This window comes from Mytilus californianus, unplaced genomic scaffold (genome assembly GCF_021869535.1).
Source record: "Mytilus californianus isolate M0D057914Y unplaced genomic scaffold, xbMytCali1.0.p SCAF_9, whole genome shotgun sequence".
Classification (NCBI taxonomy): domain Eukaryota; kingdom Metazoa; phylum Mollusca; class Bivalvia; order Mytilida; family Mytilidae; genus Mytilus; species Mytilus californianus.
This window is the reverse complement of record NW_026262745.1, coordinates 85,019,700-85,042,444: the sequence shown is the minus strand read 5'-3', so window position 1 is coordinate 85,042,444 and position 22,745 is coordinate 85,019,700. Positions and strand designations below refer to the sequence as shown.

General features: G+C 31.8%; 1 protein-coding gene across 2 annotated transcripts in view; it reads right to left on the bottom strand.

Moving 5' to 3' along the window:
• The window catches only part of LOC127716697 (adhesion G protein-coupled receptor B1-like), a 35,136-nt gene that overhangs the window by 10,800 nt on the left and 1,591 nt on the right, over positions 1 to 22,745 (bottom strand). For both annotated transcript variants that reach the window (XR_007989083.1, XM_052222928.1), the window contains exons 2-18: positions 19,962 to 20,206; positions 16,882 to 17,063; positions 15,622 to 15,728; positions 14,416 to 14,687; positions 13,216 to 13,377; positions 11,203 to 11,243; positions 10,565 to 10,764; positions 8,932 to 9,120; positions 8,612 to 8,683; positions 8,049 to 8,157; positions 7,804 to 7,923; positions 6,053 to 6,131; positions 4,969 to 5,071; positions 2,766 to 2,812; positions 2,329 to 2,452; positions 1,016 to 1,119; positions 72 to 174 (exon numbers count right to left, since the gene is read on the bottom strand). Coding sequence is in view for 1 of the 2 variants with exons in the window: in XM_052222928.1 (XP_052078888.1) it covers positions 72 to 174; positions 1,016 to 1,119; positions 2,329 to 2,452; positions 2,766 to 2,812; positions 4,969 to 5,071; positions 6,053 to 6,131; positions 7,804 to 7,923; positions 8,049 to 8,157; positions 8,612 to 8,683; positions 8,932 to 9,120; positions 10,565 to 10,764; positions 11,203 to 11,243; positions 13,216 to 13,377; positions 14,416 to 14,687; positions 15,622 to 15,728; positions 16,882 to 17,063; positions 19,962 to 20,206 (2,259 nt within the window). In the remaining variant the exon portion in view is untranslated. The remainder of the gene's footprint in view (positions 1 to 71; positions 175 to 1,015; positions 1,120 to 2,328; positions 2,453 to 2,765; positions 2,813 to 4,968; positions 5,072 to 6,052; positions 6,132 to 7,803; positions 7,924 to 8,048; positions 8,158 to 8,611; positions 8,684 to 8,931; positions 9,121 to 10,564; positions 10,765 to 11,202; positions 11,244 to 13,215; positions 13,378 to 14,415; positions 14,688 to 15,621; positions 15,729 to 16,881; positions 17,064 to 19,961; positions 20,207 to 22,745) is intronic.

Sequence of the window (22,745 nt, the reverse complement as noted above, 5' to 3'; positions counted from 1 at the left end):
ATGACGAACGAACTTATAAACTCTTATTTTTAGTGGTTCGTTGTTCAATTCCCTTAATTCCATAGTCTTACCTTATTTGAAGTTTTTGTTACACCTGCCAAGAACAGGATGTATGACGTTATTAACGCAACACACAAATTTATCAGAATTTTTGATCGATCACTTCTGACATGCCTGCAAATATATGACAACGTTATAATTAATAAGCGAATTAAATGTCGCATTAATGTATACATCCATTATATATATCTATTGTTTCAATAAAGGCAACAGTAGTATACCGCTATTCAATAGTCATAATTCGATTAAGCAAAAACAAATCCGGGTAACAAACTAAAACCGAGGGAAACACATCAACTATAAGAGGAAAACAACGGAACAACAGACACACTGAACTACAACAAAAGCGAACATACATAGAAACAAACTGTAGATAACAACTGCCATATTCCTGACTTGGTATAGGACATTTTAAGAAAAAATGGTGGGTTGAACCAGCTGGTTTTATGTCTAGCCAAACCTCCCGCTTATATGGCAATGTTAAAAATACCGCTAAAATGCTAAGTGTAGCATATTTCCCATTTATAGAATTTAAACTACTGGTATCAAATAAAGCTATCATCGTTTGGGAACGTTGCTAAGGATAAAATTACCATGCCCGCTATTTTCATCTTTGCTCTGATAATTGTGTTATTGAAGATAATTCAGTTTCTAATCGTTATTCGTGAAATTTGCATTAATTTGAACATAAATAAATTAAAGTTTCCCAAACAGGAGCTAGATTTGTCTTTAACTGTGAGGTGTTAGATTTAGTTCAGTGTTCAAGGCCTCGTATTTTATTATAGAAGAAGAAGAGCGATACAAGGAGCTCAGGCGCTATCCATTTGCTTCTTGTTTGCATAACATGTAAGATAACTGAAATAGCTGGTACCTAGAGAAATACTACTGTATTTTAGTTGCCGAGAGAAAATTTGTTGATTAAACATAAATCAAAATATGAATTGCAAATACTTACCTCCAAAAGATATAATGAATAATTATTGTTATGGTCAGACAAAGAATTGAAATGCTGCAACCAACTGCTGATATCACACTTAGGGGGAAGCTGTGAGAACGTGGCTTAAAGAAAACAATACATATTTAGGATGTTCATAAGCACTTACATATATGCTAACAATTGTATACGTTTCAATATAAAATAGCGTGATTTTTCTTTCATAAATCTCATTTCATTGTTTTTACACATTTGTAAAGTAATTGTTTTGTGTATGCATCAAATGAAACTTACTTAGCGTTCTTGATTAATAGTTATTTTCTGCTACCAATTTTGTATTTGTATAACATAACGATAATCATAAAGTGTAACAATTATTCTGAACGATATATGAATGATTCAATCTTAACTTTTAAATTCTGAGGATTTCTTCATCTTTGATTCCTTTATAAATATATATATTTATATCAGTATAAAAAAAAATCCTTGATGTCCTGGCTTGGAACCGCTCCTTTATGCAAAACTACAATCTAATATTCAAATAATACATTTTATTTACAAATTACTCATTTCAAATACTAGGTATTAGGTTATAAAAATAAAGTTCTAGAATACCTCTTCCAAAATAAGTCTTAGTCGAATTTTGACGTTCTGTTTAATGTCCCTTTGTATGCATTTTGTTTCATATATTTGGTTTCCAAATTTTTTATAGGCGTACTGGCTAATGGTTATAGCAAACAAACATGTCGTGCGAATTGCAATTGCTTTTATGTATTTTTTACTTGGTTCGTCGTGATAGATCTCGCAGGTACCATCGACAAGGAGAAAACGTTTCGGTACTACCAAGGTACAAAATATACACTACTGTTACTCAATGTTCATCCGAATAATGAAGACTCTTCAAATATAAAAGGTAGCAGTAGCATAAAGATTGTTTATCGAATGTACAAACCAATACAAAAACTCTATGGGAATCGCAAGAACTTCAAAAGAAGCGCAAACACTTGCTTCGATACGGTGACATTTCATGCTATTCAGGCATTACCCGCCATGAGAATCAGACTCAGTCAAATGTAATGGTAGAGAATAGGACTAAATTAGGTTATATTAATAAAACTAGCGTTTCAAATCCCCATTGCAAAATTGAACTGAACTGAATTTGGATATTCAGGTTTAATTCAATTTTAGAAGTATTATATATTTTCATTCTCAAACATGTTAAAATTTTGATTTCGACATTACCTTATGACGATTGCAAGAAACAATTGACGTGTGCATTTGAATAAGATATACAAATAAGATACTAGTATGTACATGTAATGTAAATAGCTTACTGTCTTTCCAGGACTCATTAGAATCGCAAAATTAGTTGTGTGGTTATATTCACAAATTGTATAGGTATGTGTAGATTCAACAATTCTGGAACCTACCGTAGACCATGCTCCATTTGGAGAACCTCTGTAATACAGTTTGTAAATTTCTTAAAAAGAATCAATTATTATACATTTGTAAAATATAATTTGGATAATCAAGTTAACAATATGTTCATACGTGCAGAAATGTGAAGAAACATGCTTTGAGTAATAGAAGAATGGTGTTATATAATGTGAGTTACACAGTGTTCTAGGGACCTCATACGATATATACAGGGTCAGTAAATTCCATATGGGACGAAAATGAGCGAGGTTATATTATGTCTATTTTTTGTATTCCATAAATAAATCATATAAGCCATCACAGAAATCTGGCAGGGATCTGTATATTTACTTACGGCATATTAAAATCCAGAAATCCACAGAATGGATTAGAATAGTCCTCCTGTCAAAGCAAACAACATAACATATATAATAAATACATTGTTTTTCTACTCTGTGTCCTTCATTTGAGATGATCTACCCTTATCCTGCAACATAAGTTATTAAGAGATCGATTGTCTCTGCGTTATATAATCTTGTTTTTCTTATGTCAAAAAATATCCTAGATTTTTGAATTTGTCCCCAAAGGTATCATCAGCCATGTAATCAATGTTCTGCAATTGACATGATTCATAACATACATTTTCACTTCTGTTCTCGTACTATGAACAACAAAATTATTTATTTTGTAAAAAATATTTCCGTACTCCATGTATACCTTACAACAAATTTATTTTATTTGGCGGCATTTTGTCCAAGGTTATGGTTGTCTTTTTGATATTGTTTTACATCTAACCCCCTTGTTTTATTAATTTTGTATTTACATTGTGTCATAGATCAAATTTATTCGTTCAGTGTATGTTCATTTGTTTTTGTTGATATGTATTTTGATTGAGTTAAGCCATTTCAATTGATATTTTAGAGTGTGTCTTTCTATGTTGTGATGTAACACTATTGTTTCAGGTAGGGTGAAGGTTGGCGTCTATTAAAACGTTTAAACCCGCTGTATTTGTTTGCACCTGTCCTAAGTCAGGAAGCTGATGTTCAGTGGTTGTCGTTTGTTGATGTGGTTCATGAGTGTTTCTCGTTTCTCGTTTTTTTATATAGATTAGACCGTTGGTTTTCCTGTTTGAATGGTTTAACACTAGTCCTTTTTGGTGCCCTTTATAGCTTGCTGTTCTGTGTGAGTCAAGGCTTCATGTTGAAGGCCGTATTTTGACCTATAATAATTTACTTTTACAATCTGTGACTTGGATGGAGAGTTGTCTCATTGGCACTCATACCACATCTTTTTATATCTATGTATATATTTATAAACATTTTCAATTAATTAATTAAGACATTTGAAGAATACTCTTTCCTTCAGGTAGAGTTGATCTGTATGGTTTTGGCTATTTGTTTAATGTCCTTTTTTTCTTGTGTTTATGGTGATTAATATATTGTTCATTTTGCTCAAACTGTAGTTTTCTGAGAACTATTTTGTTGACATTGTTTTTTTTCTGTTTTGTTTTGTTTTGTTTCGTTTGGTTATTGTGTTGTCTGAGATATATAATGCGAGTATAAAAATCCCGAACTCAAGGTTAATTCTAAAAGGGAGAGTCCATGAAAATTGACAAAACCAAACGCACGACTAAAGAAGAAACAGAACGACTCGGAAACAACTGTCATATCCCTGACGTGTTACAGGCATTTTCTGAAGAAAATGATGGTTTAAACCTAGTTTGAGATATATTTAAAATTCCTACTTGTATGACAGTTACTGATAGCTCCGTTATATTGATGAACACGTTTTGTGAACAACTCAAATAGACTTAATTGGTTAACGTGACAATTATTTGGATCTTCATCAAAAAGTGCAACCATCCATAGATCATGCAGATATACTCAATTAAAATTGAATTAATGATAAAGACAAACAAACAATAACAATCGCAAAGGACTGCATATACATGTATATCTAACAAAGACGCCAACAAAGAAGTTTGTGTTATTGATGGTCAAATATAATAAAGTATAGTTAAATATTGTTGACATACACTCATTCTCACTAGAAAGTACAAAAGTAACAATTATATATAAGGGTACGCAACGTCGGTTTCTAGAATATGCAACTCAAGGCCATCATGTATTAATTTCGATGTTGACACTGAATGCTAATTTATATGGTCTTGCTACCTTCCGATTTACTTTCTAAGAAAAAGAAAATTGTGCAAGGTTGTGTGAATTTTTGGTTGTCACTCAATTTTTGTTTTGTTTTGGTGGTGTTTTTTTGTTTTGTTTTTTTACCTTATGATATAGTTTCATCCTTTGGTATTTTGTTCTTTTGTATCAAATATGCCTTTTGTGAACTATTACATCAATGTTGGTGATGATATGGTACATGATATTATCAACCTTGAGGAAAATTAAATACTGCTTTCTTGAAACCCCTATTGCTATAAACTTTAAGTATGTAAGTTCGCTAATTCTAATAGTCCTAATGTTGGACCTTATGACTGTTAGTTTGGTTTTGGTTTCTTGTTTTATATGTTTTGAGTCTAGTTTCAATAACTTACTTACCGAAATATGTTGGAATTTAATTACTACATGATAATTCATCTCAGTTGGCGTTGGCTCAATGGAGAAGTCGGCAATGATAGAATTGACGTCGTACGTATAGCTACTACAAAACAATATACAGTTACATTGAATAGAGAAAAATAGAAAATCAGCCGTCATTGTAAATTAAGATATGCAGTGATAACGTCCATATGCCGTTACTGTCAATTTAAACAAAAAAAAAGGTAAAATATCCATAACAAACAACACCCTTGCAAATAGAGCAACTTAATGTCGTTTGCAATATATACAAATGTACAAGGCATTACAAGTTTAAGATTTACAAGAAAATGTCTGTCTTCCATTATTCGAAATAAAGTTACCATTTCGATGTTACTTCAAGATACCAGCATGATATTCGACTGATATGTAATTTTATCTATCTTCTCGATTGAATGTGGTTTAGCATGGAGGTTGGTGAATGCATAGTACGAGACACATATCCGGTCGACGCACCCGGTATCGTTCTTTAAGGAGTTCCTGTGATTTCCTCAGTTTTTCTGTTATCTTGATTTGAATCTTCTTAATTGATGTTTAAGATTTAAACATCGTTGAACTACTGTTTCCCTTATTCATTTCAAGTGTCATAATTTGTTATTTTGGTTTCTGTTTTATAAATTACACCCACAACTATTTTTATAATTTGAAAACAAATACCATAAAAAAACATAACTCTATACCATAATGCCTATATATTTCACTCATCAACAATATATATTTAATATTCCTTGAAGTTTTATATCGTAAATTGCTCATTGCCGATTGAAGTAAAAGTATTAAATTTTTAATTCAAATAATTACACTTTTTTTGTCTTTCATATTCAAATAGTAAAAGACGGTATTACGAAACGACATCAACAATTCTTTGGTAACAAAATCAAGTAGAAAAGGCGTTTTCTGACCACTAGACTATGTGTAATTAATAATACCCATAACGTTAGTGAAATGGCATGAATTATGTAAAGGCTTGACTATAACGATTGTCGTAACTGATCATCATGTCACCTTCATGTAAGGCTGCTCAACATTTTTTAAATTTATTTACGTGTTTGATTTAAGTGACTCTGGTAGTAATTTTGAAATATTTCTGTAAAAGGCACTGCTATATCCAGTGATTGGCAAACCTGAAAAACAAATAAATCATTTAATTCTTATACAATACTCACTTTATTAAAATGTACTGTGGTATGCATATAATAAAAAAAAAATGAATACAATTGTACATCTAACATGTTTAAGTTGTGACCAATTTCCCTGTATTCATTTTAGAAGCATGAACATGTTTCATATAAACTTCTAACTTTTACTTCAATTCACTACCAGGATTCTTTGCATAAAACATTTGATTCTTCCCTATTTTTCACGGTATCACAGCTTTTTGCTTGCACTCCAACGCACTTAATCCATTTGACCATACTTTTGAATATGGAAATGAAGGGTATGGTATTCAAAATAACGCAGTTTTTGTTTGGCTGGGGAGGGGTCGGCAAACATTTAGAAGTTAATCGTGCTTTTCTACTAAATAATTCAATGGATCAATCATTAGTCTCATGAGTATATGTAAATAAGCACTGTAATTAGTGTCTTTTTATTTTGTGGGGAAGAATAAACACACTACAGCCACGTCCGATCTGCGCTCCCAAACATGTTTAACCACGCCACATTCTGTATGTGCCTGTTCTAAGTCTGGAGCCAGTATTTCAGTGGCTGTCGTTTGTTGCTGTTTATTATGTCACCCGATCGACAATGTCGGGTGACATATTGCTTTTCCTCCGTTTCTTTTTTTTTATTATTATGTTTATTATTATTCTTCCACCTAATTTTGTCCGGGAGTTTTCTCAGAGCCAAAGGAACCAATCTTAATGGTTGTTCACTAGAACGAGGAACCCTGACTTTCGGGTTGCAGTGCAACTTTGGAACTAAAAAATGGTTGCCATCACCATGGAAACCGAAATAAGGTGAACAAATTGAATTTAAGGGTTTGGTGAATTATTTGGGTATGCTTAAATTTAAAATCATTCAATTTTGATACAATGTAGTTGTCCACTATATACAGGTTTTGGATGATTTTGACAATGATTGGTACTACTATGTTGCCATGGAAACTGCAGCAATAATTTCAAAAATTTCAAAATGCTTCAAACTTTTTGAAACCTCACAGTAATGATGAGCAACATTTGTAGACGTGGCGTTTGGCGTTGGAATTCCAAAATGGCTGCCGTTACTTTGGAAACAATGCAAAAAAGGTAAAAATGTGAAATTTTTGAAAATGCTTCAAATTTTCTGAAAATTTACAGAAAGATGTATTGCAATGCGTATGTTTGCATTCTCTGTTTAAAATTTTTGAAATAGGTGCCACTTAGTGGCAATGGGGGGAAGGGTGACATCTGCTATTGCTTGCAATGGCAAATCTAGTTATATTTGTTTTTCGCTCATTGTTTTGAACATAAATCAGGTTTTTGAATTTGAATTGTTTTACATTTATCATTTCGGGGCCTGTTAAATCTGACTTTGCGATATTGGTTGTGTTCATTGTTGAAGACCGTATGGTGACCTATAACTGTTAACTTCTATGCCATTTGGTCTCTCGTGGAGAGCTGTCTCATTGGCAATCATACCACATTGTCTTTTTTTGATAAGCACCTGATTTAACCGTAGTCAAAAGTTTTTACTCGATTAAATTTCTTAATAAAGATAGATCATAAAAATGGAGAAGAAGAAAGCAAAATAAACCCTGCTTTACATGATTGGCCTCAACAAACCAATTTACAGTTATCAAATTTACATTGAACATACCATCGAAATACTTCCGGCTCATGCTAATTTCATTTATCGAATCTAAAACCCACGATTCCAGTGTCTTCGTTCTGTCAGGAACAACTATGTCTGTTGACTTAACCTTTCCTAACTGTATAACTGAAACATATGTCACGTATTTTGAAAAATATTACAATTGCAGAGATATAATAAAATGATATCGTATTTGAAAAAAAGAAGAAATGCAATTTTAGTAACATACAAAATGTCCCTCGAAAACTTACTTATGTTTTCCTTTTGTATTGTCAAGCTGAATTCGCTGTTCAAGACATTGGTAAAACTCTTGCTATAATCTGCAACAGCTTTTACTAAACCAGTAATGCTACTTGAATCCTTGAAACAAAAAAGGTAACAACATAACTTCAAGTATATGAAAGGAAATGTGTATGAAACAGGAGTAATGATTACATGTATACATAAAATAATTTATTACAAGTGTATATGCCTCTTAAATAAAATATGTGATATATATGACGAAGTATCCTTTTGTTGACACTTTGACACTACAATTTTATGACATGTCTTTGTGTTGATAATTTTAATTTAGTGTGTTGTATCATAGACATATACCCCACACCTTCCTTTTAGTCATATCTACTGTATATGTTCATTACTGAGAGACCCTCAGCAATTGTCGTAAATAAAAATTGCACAATCACTTTTATTTTGCTTAATCCTTTTTCCAAACTTTTCCTCATACCCTTAGATCTGTATTTAAAAGATTTTTTAATATAACGTGTATGTATAAAAGGCTGACAGTAAACAAAAAAAAACATATTTAGCATACCTTTTGTTTTAACTGTTCCCAATTTCTACCATTACTGTCATCAAGGAGATTGTTGCAAAGAGATCCAAATATCTAAAGTAGTAAATAAAACAAAACAAAAACGTTTTATAAGCTTGGTGCATCCATAGTGATTCCCTAGATTTACCGTCATCGGGCCCAAAAATATTAAAGATTTTTATTTGCTGCTTCTGAAAAGTCTGATCGGTTAAATGCATATGCCTTTTAATTAAAGAAAAATAAGCCGTTTGTTAAAGATATATTTTTAATAATAAGCTATCTAATTTCCAAACGTTTCATCTTGAAAGAGTAAACTGACAAACCTCTATTTGACTGCTAGACAGTGCATCGGTGTTTCCTGCAACATATCCTGCAATATCAGTCAGTATATTGGAAGATGTTACTAAATCTCCACTTGTTACGTTATTACTCTTCCTCGTGAGAACGTTCAAATCTTCGAGAATTGTGTTGACTACTGTAGCTGTACTGTTTTCTTTAACTAAATTACTTGACTTAAAAAACAGATTTTTCATTAACAGTTTTATTGAAATTTAACGAAGTGAGACACTTGATAAGGGAAATTTGTTTTAAATATTGTATTCTTTATAAACATGCTGGCTATTTTACACGTATCTAATTCCATCTACACTGTTAACTTATTCATAAAAAATATGTATTATACTCTTTATTTGCATAGTTTTGACTCTATCTCATTGACAATACATTCAACAATAATTCAGAATAATCTAAGTATAACAAAATAAAACTCTTAAATACCTTTCTACATAGTGCTGACATAACACAGGTGTTCAAAATGGTTCATCAACTTACGTTAAATTGAAACCAGTGATAAAGTTATATCACGTCCATATGCACAGTTTTCTCTGCTTTCAAAATCTTTTTGTTTGAACCCGTCTGTTTTCTTCCACCTAAATACCACTTAAAATTTGTTAACTAATTAACCAAAATTAATAGTGGTATTGAGGTGGAAGAAAACAGACTTATTTAATAGTGTAACATAGTGTAACATACATAAAAAAACAACTACTGGGAGAATTCCAGATCTACTGATACAGTAGGTATTTACAAAAGGTAACAGGTAATCACAACCGGAAACTACATGTGACATATACTATTGGTAATGGTATCGGATTCGACCCAGAAATTGTTAATTATTGGTAATATTAATTATGTGGAAAACAAAAGGGCCTGGAATGGTGTAATTTTTTAACAACACCATTGTTCTATATTAATTATAAATAATTCTTTGATTCGTCGTTTTTACGTCATACCAGCTAACAAATTGGACTTCGTTATTTTAGTAGAATAGATGTATAATGTTAGTATAGCGTACACAATTCTAGAAACAAACACAAATGCATAGTATTTATCTGCTGAACAAACAGTCAACTGCAATGTGGTCGTTGCTCTCACAAACAGCTTGGTAATAATCTAAATCATTTGTAAAAACAGTCCACAAAAAAGAAATCTTATTGATTCATGGCAGGTTAAAATTTGGAAAGTCAATCAGACAGTATTTTTTTTATTTAAAAGATATGTAAGATTATAATTACTCATCTTAGTACATGATGATGATAATGATGATGATGATGATGATGATGATGATGATGATGATGACACTGACGACGACAACGACGACGACGATGATGATGATGACACTGACGATGACGACGACGACAATGATGATGATGATGATGATGATGAACACGAAAAACACCAAAAGCAGGGTATGATCTCATGTGTTCCGGAAGTATAGTAAATCTTCCTCCACAAGTTGTGTCCGTCATGTTAATCATGATAACTACATATTTGTTGCTAAGTCTCATTTGGTGATGTCATCATCGAGGTATAAAGGACGGGAGTAGGGTTTCGACAATTGGAGCATATCCTTCGTCAACTGAGACATATATATTTTATAAATGTCATACAACTGACCTGTTCTTGTAGGTTTTTGATAGCTATATGTGTACATTTACTGTAATCCGCTTCTTCCCATCGTCCTTTTGTGTTACAGTATCTTGAAACAGTGCCAGTATAGTCACCACTACATAGAGCAGACACATTAGTGTCAATTCTAGCTAGGTTCCATTTAGTATTAAAAGAATCCACAACCATGTGGCAGAAGTTTGATTGGTCTACAAAAAAAACCAATAAATATGTGTAAATGTCAGTTATAATTTTTTGGTAGTTTATGTATTCAAATACGTTTCACAGCCCGATCTATTCAATTTATTCTTGTCGAGTCGTTGCAAGACTAACGACACCTCTACACATATAACTTAGTTGTTAATGAAGTTTTTATCAGTTTATTAAGCTTTGATTATTTTCACTTATTTTAAAATTTTCTTCGTAACATTTCAATTGTCAACCCTAAAGTATGAATTTCTCCGCCGCTTACAGTCTCGGTACATGTAAGGTTCTTCGGTTTATAAATCCTTGTACCTCCCTCTTTGATTACAGTATTTGCATAATGAAGAAAAGTATTTGACCTGCAATATATATCGCTTTCAAGTAATTTTCAACACCTACAGAGGCATATTTTCTAATTTATATTATAATTATTAAACACTTACTATTTACTTTTAATGTTACACATATCTGGTCAGATGCCTGTCTAGAAAAAAAAAACAGATTTATTATACGACAGACACTATAATTACAAGCAGATGAGATGTTTACGTCACGAAACAACAACCCGACGACACAAAAACAAAAGACATCCAGAGACATATACAATCTTCAACATTGAACAGATATTAACAGATACAATATTTCGTGGATGCCAAAATTATCTTTCCTACGTGAACATGTATTTGCCTATTACATCCGGAAGCTTGCCAATTCATCGATTTTCCTTTTCATGCATGAACTTATTATAGTCACTAGTGGGGTAAGATCTGCTTACAATTTAGGAGCAACCGAGATCATCCCAGATTTTTGGTCAGGTACATGTTGTTAAGTCTATTGTTTCCTGTGTAGTGTTTTAGGACTGGTGTTTGTCCTTTTTTCGTGTTTCTTTTGTTTGCATTTGTATTATATAAATAAGAAGATGTATGATTGACAATGAGACAACTCTCCACAAGAGACCGAATGACATACGGCCTTCAACAATGAGCAAAACCCATACTGTATATTCAGCTATAAAAGGCCCCGAATTGTCAAATGTTAAACAATTCAAACGAGAATACTTACGGCCTGATTTTTGTACACAATAATGAACGAAAAACAAATATGATATACAGCAACACACGACAACCACTGAATTGCAGGCTCCTGACTTGTGACATGCACTTAAAAATGAGGTGGGGTTAAACTAGTTTGAAGGCGTCAACCCTCCCCAAACTGGAACAATGGTGTAACAGTACAACATAAGAATAAATTTATATAAAAACCAGTTGAAAAGGGCTTTACTCATCAGATCGATACAAAGCAAAAAAGACATATAAAAAAGAACCGACCGGACGTGACAGGGTATTTATACATCCCCACAACAACAAAAAAATACTAACTGCAGATCTTAGAGTACTGAGAACTCAAAATTGACCATAGCACAATGGTTGGATGTATAAGTACCGATCCACGTCATCAGTATATAATCAAAAATGGATAAACAGTAAAGGTAAAAAAATAAACAAGACCAAAAAAGGGAAAACTTTAACAAGTAATTAAAATGATAAACAAAGTCAGTACCTACAATCTATACTTCAAGACCATCATGTATTATTTGTGAAGATGAAACGGAATATTTATAAACAAGGTCTTGGTATCTTTCAAAGCCAATGACAACTAATAAAAAAAAATCACGCATGTAAAACTAAAATGTCAGAAAACATCCAACATCCAATGGATTTAGTGTAAAGACGTCATTAACAGTCAGAGAAAAACATGATTTTGTGCAATGCCGAGGTACAGGTATCGACAGATTGTAGAGCCATGAATGTGTATATGTATATGAAAATAATATTTAGTTTGATTTTAATTTACTTATAACAAAATCAATATAAATACCAACAAAAACAATATCCAAAGAGTTTTGTCTGTTTTTCTTTGTCTTGTGTTTTTATCGCACCTTTGTATCTTCTATCTCTTTTTTTTTCTAATATTAGCTTCATCTGTACTAGTCTTGAGCTTGACGCTTGATAGTTACACAAGCAGTATACGCATTTATTTTGTTTCCCTTTTCATTGCAATTTTGCAAATAGAAAATGCGTTATATATAATTAAACGTTCTAACGTTCCAAATAATTCTGTTACTTATATATATATATATATATTTTTTTTTCAGCTGTATTGTGTTAACAAATATCAGGGAAGATGTTACTAATCAATTACTAATTATCAAAATATAATATAAATGCATAAAATGTACAACCTTTTGCGTAAGTTTTAATTTGTTTATTTGTTTTGGTTACATGTCAAATTATTATTGTTTAATCATAGATTTTGAAATGTTGCATCAGGATTTCTACAAATCAATTTCGCACTAAGACAGCTAAAGAACTAATATGTCTTCTGTCATATTTACAACACAGAAATATCAGATGAATGATGCAGCCTATTTAGGAGCCTCAAGTTAAGAAAGGTACCTGGTAGTATCAAAAGCCGTATAACAGAAAATGTGACTGCCGATGTCTATTTCCTTGGGGGTCCAAGTTACATTAACATACCATTTGTCTTCGTAAGAACCATACTTTAATAACGATGATTTTATCATTCCAATTGGTGACACCGTGTTTATTGCTGAAATCCTAGGGAGACAGAAAATACAATAAATTCAGCTTTGGAAGTGACAATTTTCCTTTGGCTTGATGGATCAGTTCGATGATATTGTGCATGAACACCTGTACTAAATTCATAAAGATACACTCCAATATAGGAAGTATATATATGGTTGTTACATCAATATTGATGAAAATTGTTCAGAGTATATTGTTTATACTGAGTGTGTGAGTGCAATAGGTATTCTAAGAGTGATAATATTCACCAAAATCATGCAATGGTACTTGTATTCTATAGCAAAGCTTGTTATAACTACTAGTATGTAAAACATATTTGTGTCACTAATTTAAAGTTTAATTGGCACTTAAGCAATATTATATATAATTGTACGCTAACTTTGGTACGTTATGTTTGAAATATGATTTCAATATGCAATATAATATAATATAATATAATATACAGCAACAGACGACAACCACTGAATTGCAGTTCTTTGATTTGGGAACGGCACATGTATTATGCGGCGGGGTTAAACATGTCTGCGGGCTCCCAATCTTCCATCTAACCAGGTTATTTAAGAAACACTTAATACTTAACCAATTTTGTTAGGTACCCTGCTTTACAGGATGTTAAATCTGAAGTGGTTATTAGATATAAGAAGATGTGGTATGAGTACCAATGAGACAACTCTCCATCCAAGTCAAAATTTATAAAAGTAAACCATTATAGGTCAAAGTACGGTCTTCAACACGGAGCCTTGGTTCACACCGAACAGTTTAAACTTAGTCTATTGCTGTTTTGTCGACGGGATGCTGTATCATTGACGAAAATCCCACATCTTCATAAATTCATTTTGACTGATTGCATAATTTAAATAATGTAGGTGTATTTTCATAATCAATCATGCATATAATTCTGCTTTATCCATTGGTCATAATCAAAACAAAGACAGCAAACGGATTTTTAGTATTGTTCACCTCCTCTTCGTATATTGAACACAGTTTATCAATGTTAAATGTACATATAGTTATGTCTTTTTAGTTTTTAAAATAATTTATCTAACTCACTTGGAATGGTTGGAAGTTGTGCTTGCTATAATTGTCTTGTAATATGTTGTATTCGGTAAAATGAAAATAACTGCGCCATCCTGGTCTGTAGATGTATCTATTGATGGTTTGTTGTCACACATTTCAGTAGATGAATAAACAAAAATAAGGAACTGCAACGATACGCTACTGAGAGGATATGTTCCTATTTGAAAGGCGAAATCTTCAATTTGAAGAGCAACGGCATACCAACCTGTGCTACCAGTTGCATTATATGAGAGGATACAAGTTTCCTAAAACATAATTATGGTTGTTTGTTTCAATTAATACTTTGAGGAATCATTATAATTGTAGGTTCTTATCAAACTAACTTACTGGTTTGAATTTTTGTTTGGTTTTTTCAGATAATACTCGTGATAGACTAGTAAGTAGATTAGTAATTGTCCTTTTGCTCTTTCTAATTCGTTCCAATGTTATATCTCAACTTTCTATTAGTTTCTAAGTGTCTCGGGATAATCCGGTCCTGGTGGTTAAACAGTCCAAAGTCGGACACCAAATTATTTTTATTTTAATACATATTAGTTCGAACCAAATTCTTTAAGAGTTATTTTTATTTTCATGTCATAAAGTATAAGGCAAATTTGATTTTAAGATTGATAAGACTTTTAATAAAGGTCAACCGAAATTCTGTTATGTAGATACGATGGATTAGCGTTGGTTCGTTTAAAAGAAACTATGAATGATTTCTTTTAACGATCTAACGCATATCCATTGTGTCTATTATTTAATCTTTTGTCGAAATGTCTTCAAAATTACAGTTCTTGCATTAATTAGGTCCTATTATTAGTGAGTTTAAATAACCACCCAATTATATTAACCCTTTCATGTTCCTATCGGTACTCTCGAACCGATGGGCTAAGTTTTCAGACAACTAGTTTGCGTTAAGTCTTGAATCTTTAACATTCTTTACGTAAGGCAGTGTGTGAGGACTCAAATCAATTCTCTATATAATAGCTTTGTGAACAGAAAACAGTAAATTAGCAAATTCAAATTAAATGAAGTTAAGCTCACAAACGAAACAATTGGATATAATTTGGTGTGTCGATTTCAGCCACCGATTTAGAAAGCGTTGATTCTAGAAAAAAGAAACCACGTTCAATAAATAGGCTGAAGTCACGGCAATGGTTTAACTAATAATTAATAACTTATAACTTAATAGTAACATACTGCATTGAGAAAAGCACCGTTTAAGCCGCTGCACACCCCTCCACATTCATTTACTATATCATCGTTCGCCCATCTGCATTTAACCATGTCTCCATCCTCGTCATCAACTGTATTGAAAAAAGATGATTTGTTATTCAATTCATATTTTCTCAGGTTGTATGTTTTCTTGTCTATATGGTCGAATGATTATCAGATTGGAAATGATTTCAGGGGACGTACATTTGATTTTTGTTCTTTTATGGATGAAAAGGACATGGAGCATTGCAGAAAAGTGATGCAATTTGAAGGAATATTTATTATAACCTGTTGCTACGTCGGAATTGCCGCGCAAATTTATTTTTCAATCTTATACATGTACATATTTTCTACTACATGCTGTGGTGCATAATAACTGTTATTAATCATTTCTATCTTGTCTTTGTCAATATTATTAGTGTTTTGCTTTTTTTTGCCTTCTGCCCTTTGTACCTCCTAACCCCTTGACAATTATACGTATCAACGATATACCCTTATTTAGATTTGCCTAATGAATTTACAGATTGATTATGTATAGATTACATTTTGTAGTTGCCGCATCACATAGACAGGATTTTACAAATGTATAGCTTATCAACAAAAAAGTCAGGAAAAAATTGTTTTTGGAAAATTTGACTCAGTAAAATTGAGTGATTTTCGTTTATATTATTAGCTTACGTCACGAGTGAAGCATGCTCTGCTTATCCCAGTGCACTTGAAATCACCCAAAATGATGGCGGGGGTCGTTTTATTCGATATATGAATTTAACATGTTCCATTGGTATTGGACACTTCATCTCTTTTTAACATCGAGAACCTCTTTATATTGCTACCTTTTTTTCGTCTAGTAAGTATCTGTATATATATTTAAGCTTTTTCGTCGTTGATCAATATTAAGTGTTGTGTAAATAGTGGTTTTTCTTGATTTATACGAAACATAAAAAAATAATAGAAATAACAAATAAATACTGGATAAACACACTGCTCTTGAAAGCATAGACATACCAATCTCTATTAAAGCTTTAATTTACAGGTTTGGCAGTTGTTAAAATTAAGAGCAAAAATTGTATAAACACAGACATTCCTTTATAATTGATATAATTATAAGAAAGTTTTTTAGTTCTACCTTTTTAGACACTTTTTGGTGACTTCGATTCATTTGTTTATAGAATTCTGTAAACCGGAAAATATTTTCCAAGCTCGTATACATGTAGAACAGTGGTTTATTTCCTCTTATCAATATACCTTGAATATGAATTGAGTATGAACACCCTTGTTTTACTCTAACAACAGGCTGCATTGCAGATATTGGTGACGTGTTTATCCTCCCTGTATCCGAGCGAATAGTTAAATCTGCTTCTGTGAGCATGAATATAGCCTTTGAATTACCGCTTTCGACCAGGTTTATCCAACAACATTCTTCATACCTACATAAAAAAAAAACATGAAACATTCTTTTTGTACACCGCAATGTAGCCCATGTATTCTGAAGCGGCAATACCTTAATCAATCATGTTGAATTTATAGGCGATATTGATAAGGTCAGTTGAACACATATAGGCAAACAAAATTCAAATCAAACCGTTTGAAAATATAATTTTTAATAAGCGAAAGCATACCAATTTTTATACATTGTAAGAAGTGACATTTTGAGGTATGTTCAATTTTGTTATTTGGACCCTTTTCCAAAACTATGAAGTTTTAGTAACAAAGCTTATTATGTCTATACCGAAGGTTGAAACAATATGTTGTCATATTTTGATTGATTAATGAAGGCAAGTAGATAATTTGACCAAATTTCAATTGTGATAATTTTGGCAAATTTTGAAAATTTATTCAAAACGTTAGTATGAAAAACACTACTGTAACAGACTAAAAAAAAATTTGAAAATGTTATCTTTATAGAAATAAGAAGAATTAGATGTGGTGAGAATGCCAATGAAAGGACTATCCACAAAATACCCAGGACCATGATTTAAACAGCTACACGTCAACTATGAGCAAAACCAATTAGTATAATAAGCTGCATGTATAAAATGTCACTGAATGACAAAATGAGAACAAATTTAAAGAAAAAAACAACAAACGGCTAGATTTATGATAAAAACAATAAACGAAAAGAAATTATAGCAGATTGCAACCAACGACAAGCCCTAGATGCTCGTTACTTGTAATAGGCACATAAGTAATATGGTGGATTTTGCGAGCGCTAAATCCTACTTTTGACATGATACCGTATATTTACAGAACAACATTAGAACAGCTGTAAAAATCAGTTGAAAAGGGTTTGATTTATTATATCAGTACAAAAAAAACCTAATAAGACAACAAAAGACGCCAAGTAAAGAGAGACAAGTCCATTTACTGAAAGATAGTTCGAAACTTTATTTCAAAACTTACAATTAGACACTAATACTGATTTAGAGTAAAGACGTCAAAGATATTAGCCCTGATTTCAGGTGTTCTTTCGTGCAGAGTTCTAAACCCTCCATAAAAGACCAAAATAAAGCAAAAAATACCTAGAGTACCAAAAGATTCTTTTTATTCCTTTTATTACCAGTTTACTGTAAATTCATAAATTATTGGATTCATATATTATTGCTATTTTTGTAAAATGGACAAAAATGCGAGATTTAATATTGCGATTTCGGGAAATGTTCATACAGATATATGTATCCGATATCAGAATACGAGTTCTTATTATTGCTATTATTGCGATACCCACCAAGTCGCATTATTCGCATTTAATTTGATAAAAATCTCGCAACAATTTCTGAATTCATAGTATTGGTATCAGTGAATTATGTTTTTTTCTCTTACAAATATATATGTTAACGGTACTAATATATAAGATATTGTTCTCAAAACATCTGAATGAGTATCCGTCCTAATCTGTTTGTCATGTATTATTTATAAATCAACACAGTCATTCAGTAGGATGCTTTTTTTTAGGTATTTATAAATTGTGTGCATTAGTGTAATTTGATTTTTGTATAATGATTGTATTGGGCTTTGTTATTACATGAAAAAAATATATACTTAATGGAACTTTGATATCAATATTGCTTTTTCATAGAGAAATGCCCCACGGCGCTTTCTGACTATACAATATGATAGTCTAATGAGTAAACAAAATTAGCGTACAATATATCATTATCCCAAATTTTGGATGTTTTGCAAATATCTCGCTAATCAACGTTGTGGTACAAGAGACAAAATACATGTATGGTAAAATCAGGTCATTCTCCAAATAGTGATTACCAATCCTCGTGAATGGAGGGCGGATCCAGAAACCCCTTTGCCGTTGGGATGGGGATGTCAGTCAAACAAAAACAGGTTACAGGGAGGATTTTGAGGCAAAAGATGTACTTTCAAACAATTTCTAATTAGGGGATTCCGGTGTACAGGAAAGGGTATTTGATCTTCATTTGATTTGACCAACACTCATGCAAGGAGCGTTGCATTTGAAAAATATGCAGCCACGTCTGGTCAGAAAGTAAATAGAGAAGATAAATATCATGTCTTGTAAAGGGAAAGTGTAACGCCCTCTCTATCAGCATTGTCCATTTGGAAGTCCAAATTATCCACCCTTCATCCCGGTAGAGCCTACCTGGGCTGTAATAATTACAATATTTATTTAAATTTGTTTTCGTTTTAAATGTGCATGAAATATTTTCAACTAGACGTTTAATCAATGAAAACATATTTACGGTATTACAATCTATTACCAAGCGTTATAAATATCTGATAGGAGGGTAAATTTCAGTATATTATACCTCCAGGCAACATATACATGCTATAGATAATCAAATAAATATATGATTGAAAAAAAAACATTACAGATCATGTGGATACATATTCAAATTGATTCTCTCTCAAAATATCCGACAAAATAATCCTATTAATGCTCTTTTCACCTGGGTGTCATTAATATAATTCTGTTGATTGATTGATTGGTGTTTGCTCAACTTGAAGATTTAATTGGATTATGCACAATAAATCTAAAGTTATAAGCCTGGCAAGAGTCATAGAAAGCTGTGAAAGTGATTTGGGGTAAATGTTCATTCGACATCGTGCATTACAAACTTTGAATTTATTTTATAAAATAAATGACTTATGTATCTTTAGGGTTCACCAATTTGATTGGAAACACAGATTAAGATTAATTTCCAAGGATGTTTGATGTATCTATCCAGTGATGAGTTAATTAATTGTCAACAGCTGAGAACATGTGGTTATTCAGCGTAAATTATCCAAATAATAGTTTAAAGTAAAATCTGTCATTAGATGGGAAGTTAATAAATCGTTTATATAACGTTACTTACCCAAAAAACAGTATGTTGTCATAAGTTTCGTTAGACGGGATGTAGACTGTTCTTTCTCCAATTGTGTAATCCTCATCGATACTATAATCAGTACAAAAGTACGACATCTGAAATGTACTGTTGCAACCAGAGTAACATGTCAGGTGTCCTTCTCCTTCAATCAGATTTCCGTTCAACAATTGTTTTTCAGTGCATTCATGGTAGCTATAAATAGGACGGTATGAAACTTTGTATGTTACGGCCACCTATGAAACGAGATAAAAAGTGTTGTTTCTGAACATTTCGGGTATACTTTTTTGTCGATTTGAAAGTTCCAAACTGAGTTCATTAACGAAATGTTTTGACCACAAAATATAGTTTGAAACAGAAACATTAATTGTCGTTCTATGTTAAAACAGAACAATTATGTAATTATTTATGTTAATGAAATGATGCAAATGCTTTTACAGACGTGACAATGACTGCTTTATGAAATCAGTAAGGTTAGTTGCCAATCACGGGTACTATTATATGTGTCTCTTTTTAAAACCAGGCAATTTTTAACCAGATAAAAAATGAATAAAAACCCTTCCATTTAATAAGCTATCAAAAGAACCGGGTTTCAAGAATGTGAAAAGAGATTATATATCATAATTAACGAAAAACTGTTATGATAGACAGCAACAAAAACAACCACTGGATTACAGGCTCGTAAAATGCATACTAGTAGGTAGAAGGTGGCGCATATGAGCACTTTTTGTTTTGCTTTTTTTTTTTAATTTTGCAACTCGTTATTACTATAAAGTGTATAGTGTCGATTAATGATTTTTACAAGCTCTGCAGATTAAATTACATGCTGCTTGACAGAATATTAATCATATATTCACACTGCTTTTATTTCAAGATGTCACAAAACAGTTATGTATTCGTGATATTTGAATACAATTATACCACGTGCCTTTTCGCTCTGCATGGTCTAAATATGTTCAATTACTGATCCTCTCTGCAGCTAAATTTGGAATTTGTAAGTTTACCAATTTGCGTTTTAAGTTTCTTCTACGTTGGCATAGGACAACATATACGATTCCATAATTAAAATAGAATGTTAATGGTCGTACCACTTTTAAAAAATGTAAGACATCTCATATACCTCCGTTTTACATTGTTGATATGAAGTTAGATTTAAATTTCTTAACTTGTAATATAATTTCATTTCCAATTGTTGCAATTTTGGTTTACAATAGCATGCTTTTCGGATTGCAACCTCGTATCTTGCAGCTTGTATGAAATCATAATTGATGATGTTTCTCTATTGTTTATGTAATCATGACAAACTGGGAACCTTCAAATGCGCCACTTATATCTGCAGTTTAGATGTGGTTATGATATTATTGTCTTCTATTTGACTCTCCATGGATCCTGTGGCCTTAATTGTGTAAGAATTTATAATTTCATTCTAAAAAGCCTCTCGTAAAAAGTGTCGCCTCGACTTCAGAATTTTGAAGAATGAACACATATGCGAGATTAATTATAGCGATTTCAGGAAAATCTGCATACAGATATTTCTTTCAGATATGAGAATGCTATTTCTTGTTATTGCGATGCTCACTCAGTCGCATAATTTGCATAGATAAAAAATAGTTTGTTGCTTTGTCGGCTGATACAAATGTAGTACGAGTATACAACATTTTTTTCCGAGAATTTGTATTTCTATTCTTAGAATTGGACGAATGTGTTAACCCTTTTTTTAATGTCAAAATTGTTTTCGGAAAAATGTGATAAGCGAATATCTGCAATATCCATACCTGTATTTGAAATAAAATCAAAACTCATCAAGCAAACACCAATTGATCAACCATAAATAATACCAGGCTTATAATGTTGTACGTCAGACCCGCGTTTCGGCTACATAAGGCTCATTAGTGTCACTCGAATAAAAAAAGTTGGAAGAGGAAATCAAGTACGATGTGGATAAGCATTTAAAAAAGAAAATTCCAATAGGTTAAGCAAAATACGACTAAGGCAATCTATTCCAAGGTGTAGAAAAATCTAATTTAAACAAGTTTTTTTTTTTTTTTTTTTTTTTTTATCGGTCTTCGCCTGTTTACACCAATGTTTGCTATTTGTGGAACAAGCATCATAGTACCTAGCAAAACTCTTAAAATTTATTTTCAATTGTGGACAATATTTTGATCCTTTCTTAAGATAGTTTATAGGTCCCCTGTAATGATATATTAACATGGCCATAGGGAAAATTTTTCATAGTCTGATATTTAAGGAGAATCTTTATGATCTATACTGACGTCTTATGTAAATATCGTATAATTAGAAAGGGCTTTCTCTGTTGTTTTTATTACAGGCATTCAAAATACTATGTGGTTTTATATATACCTACAATAATGAGGTTAAGAGATTTTGAAGGTGGAGATAATATACTAGATGGTTTATTTAAATCAATACTTCTGTAAATACACTATATTTAAAGAACATAACTTTTGTTATCTCAAGCTTATTAACACTAAGGAAGAGCCTATCAGTGGAAAAACTAATGACAAAATATAACGTCCCCTGTTAACTCTTAAAACTCGATCTTTTCAATATTTATTTCCGTTTTAGTAAGGACGCTTTCAGTAATAAACTCACAAGTAAACGTTCTAGTAAATATTAACAATACAAATGAATTGAAGTAAAAACAAAATTTCCATACAATGTTACCATTTCCCTCCTTTAATAGCAAAACGACGAGTACAGTAGGCTTGTTTTAAATTGTTGCTATGCAATTATATTCCTGGAGTATTAACTTCA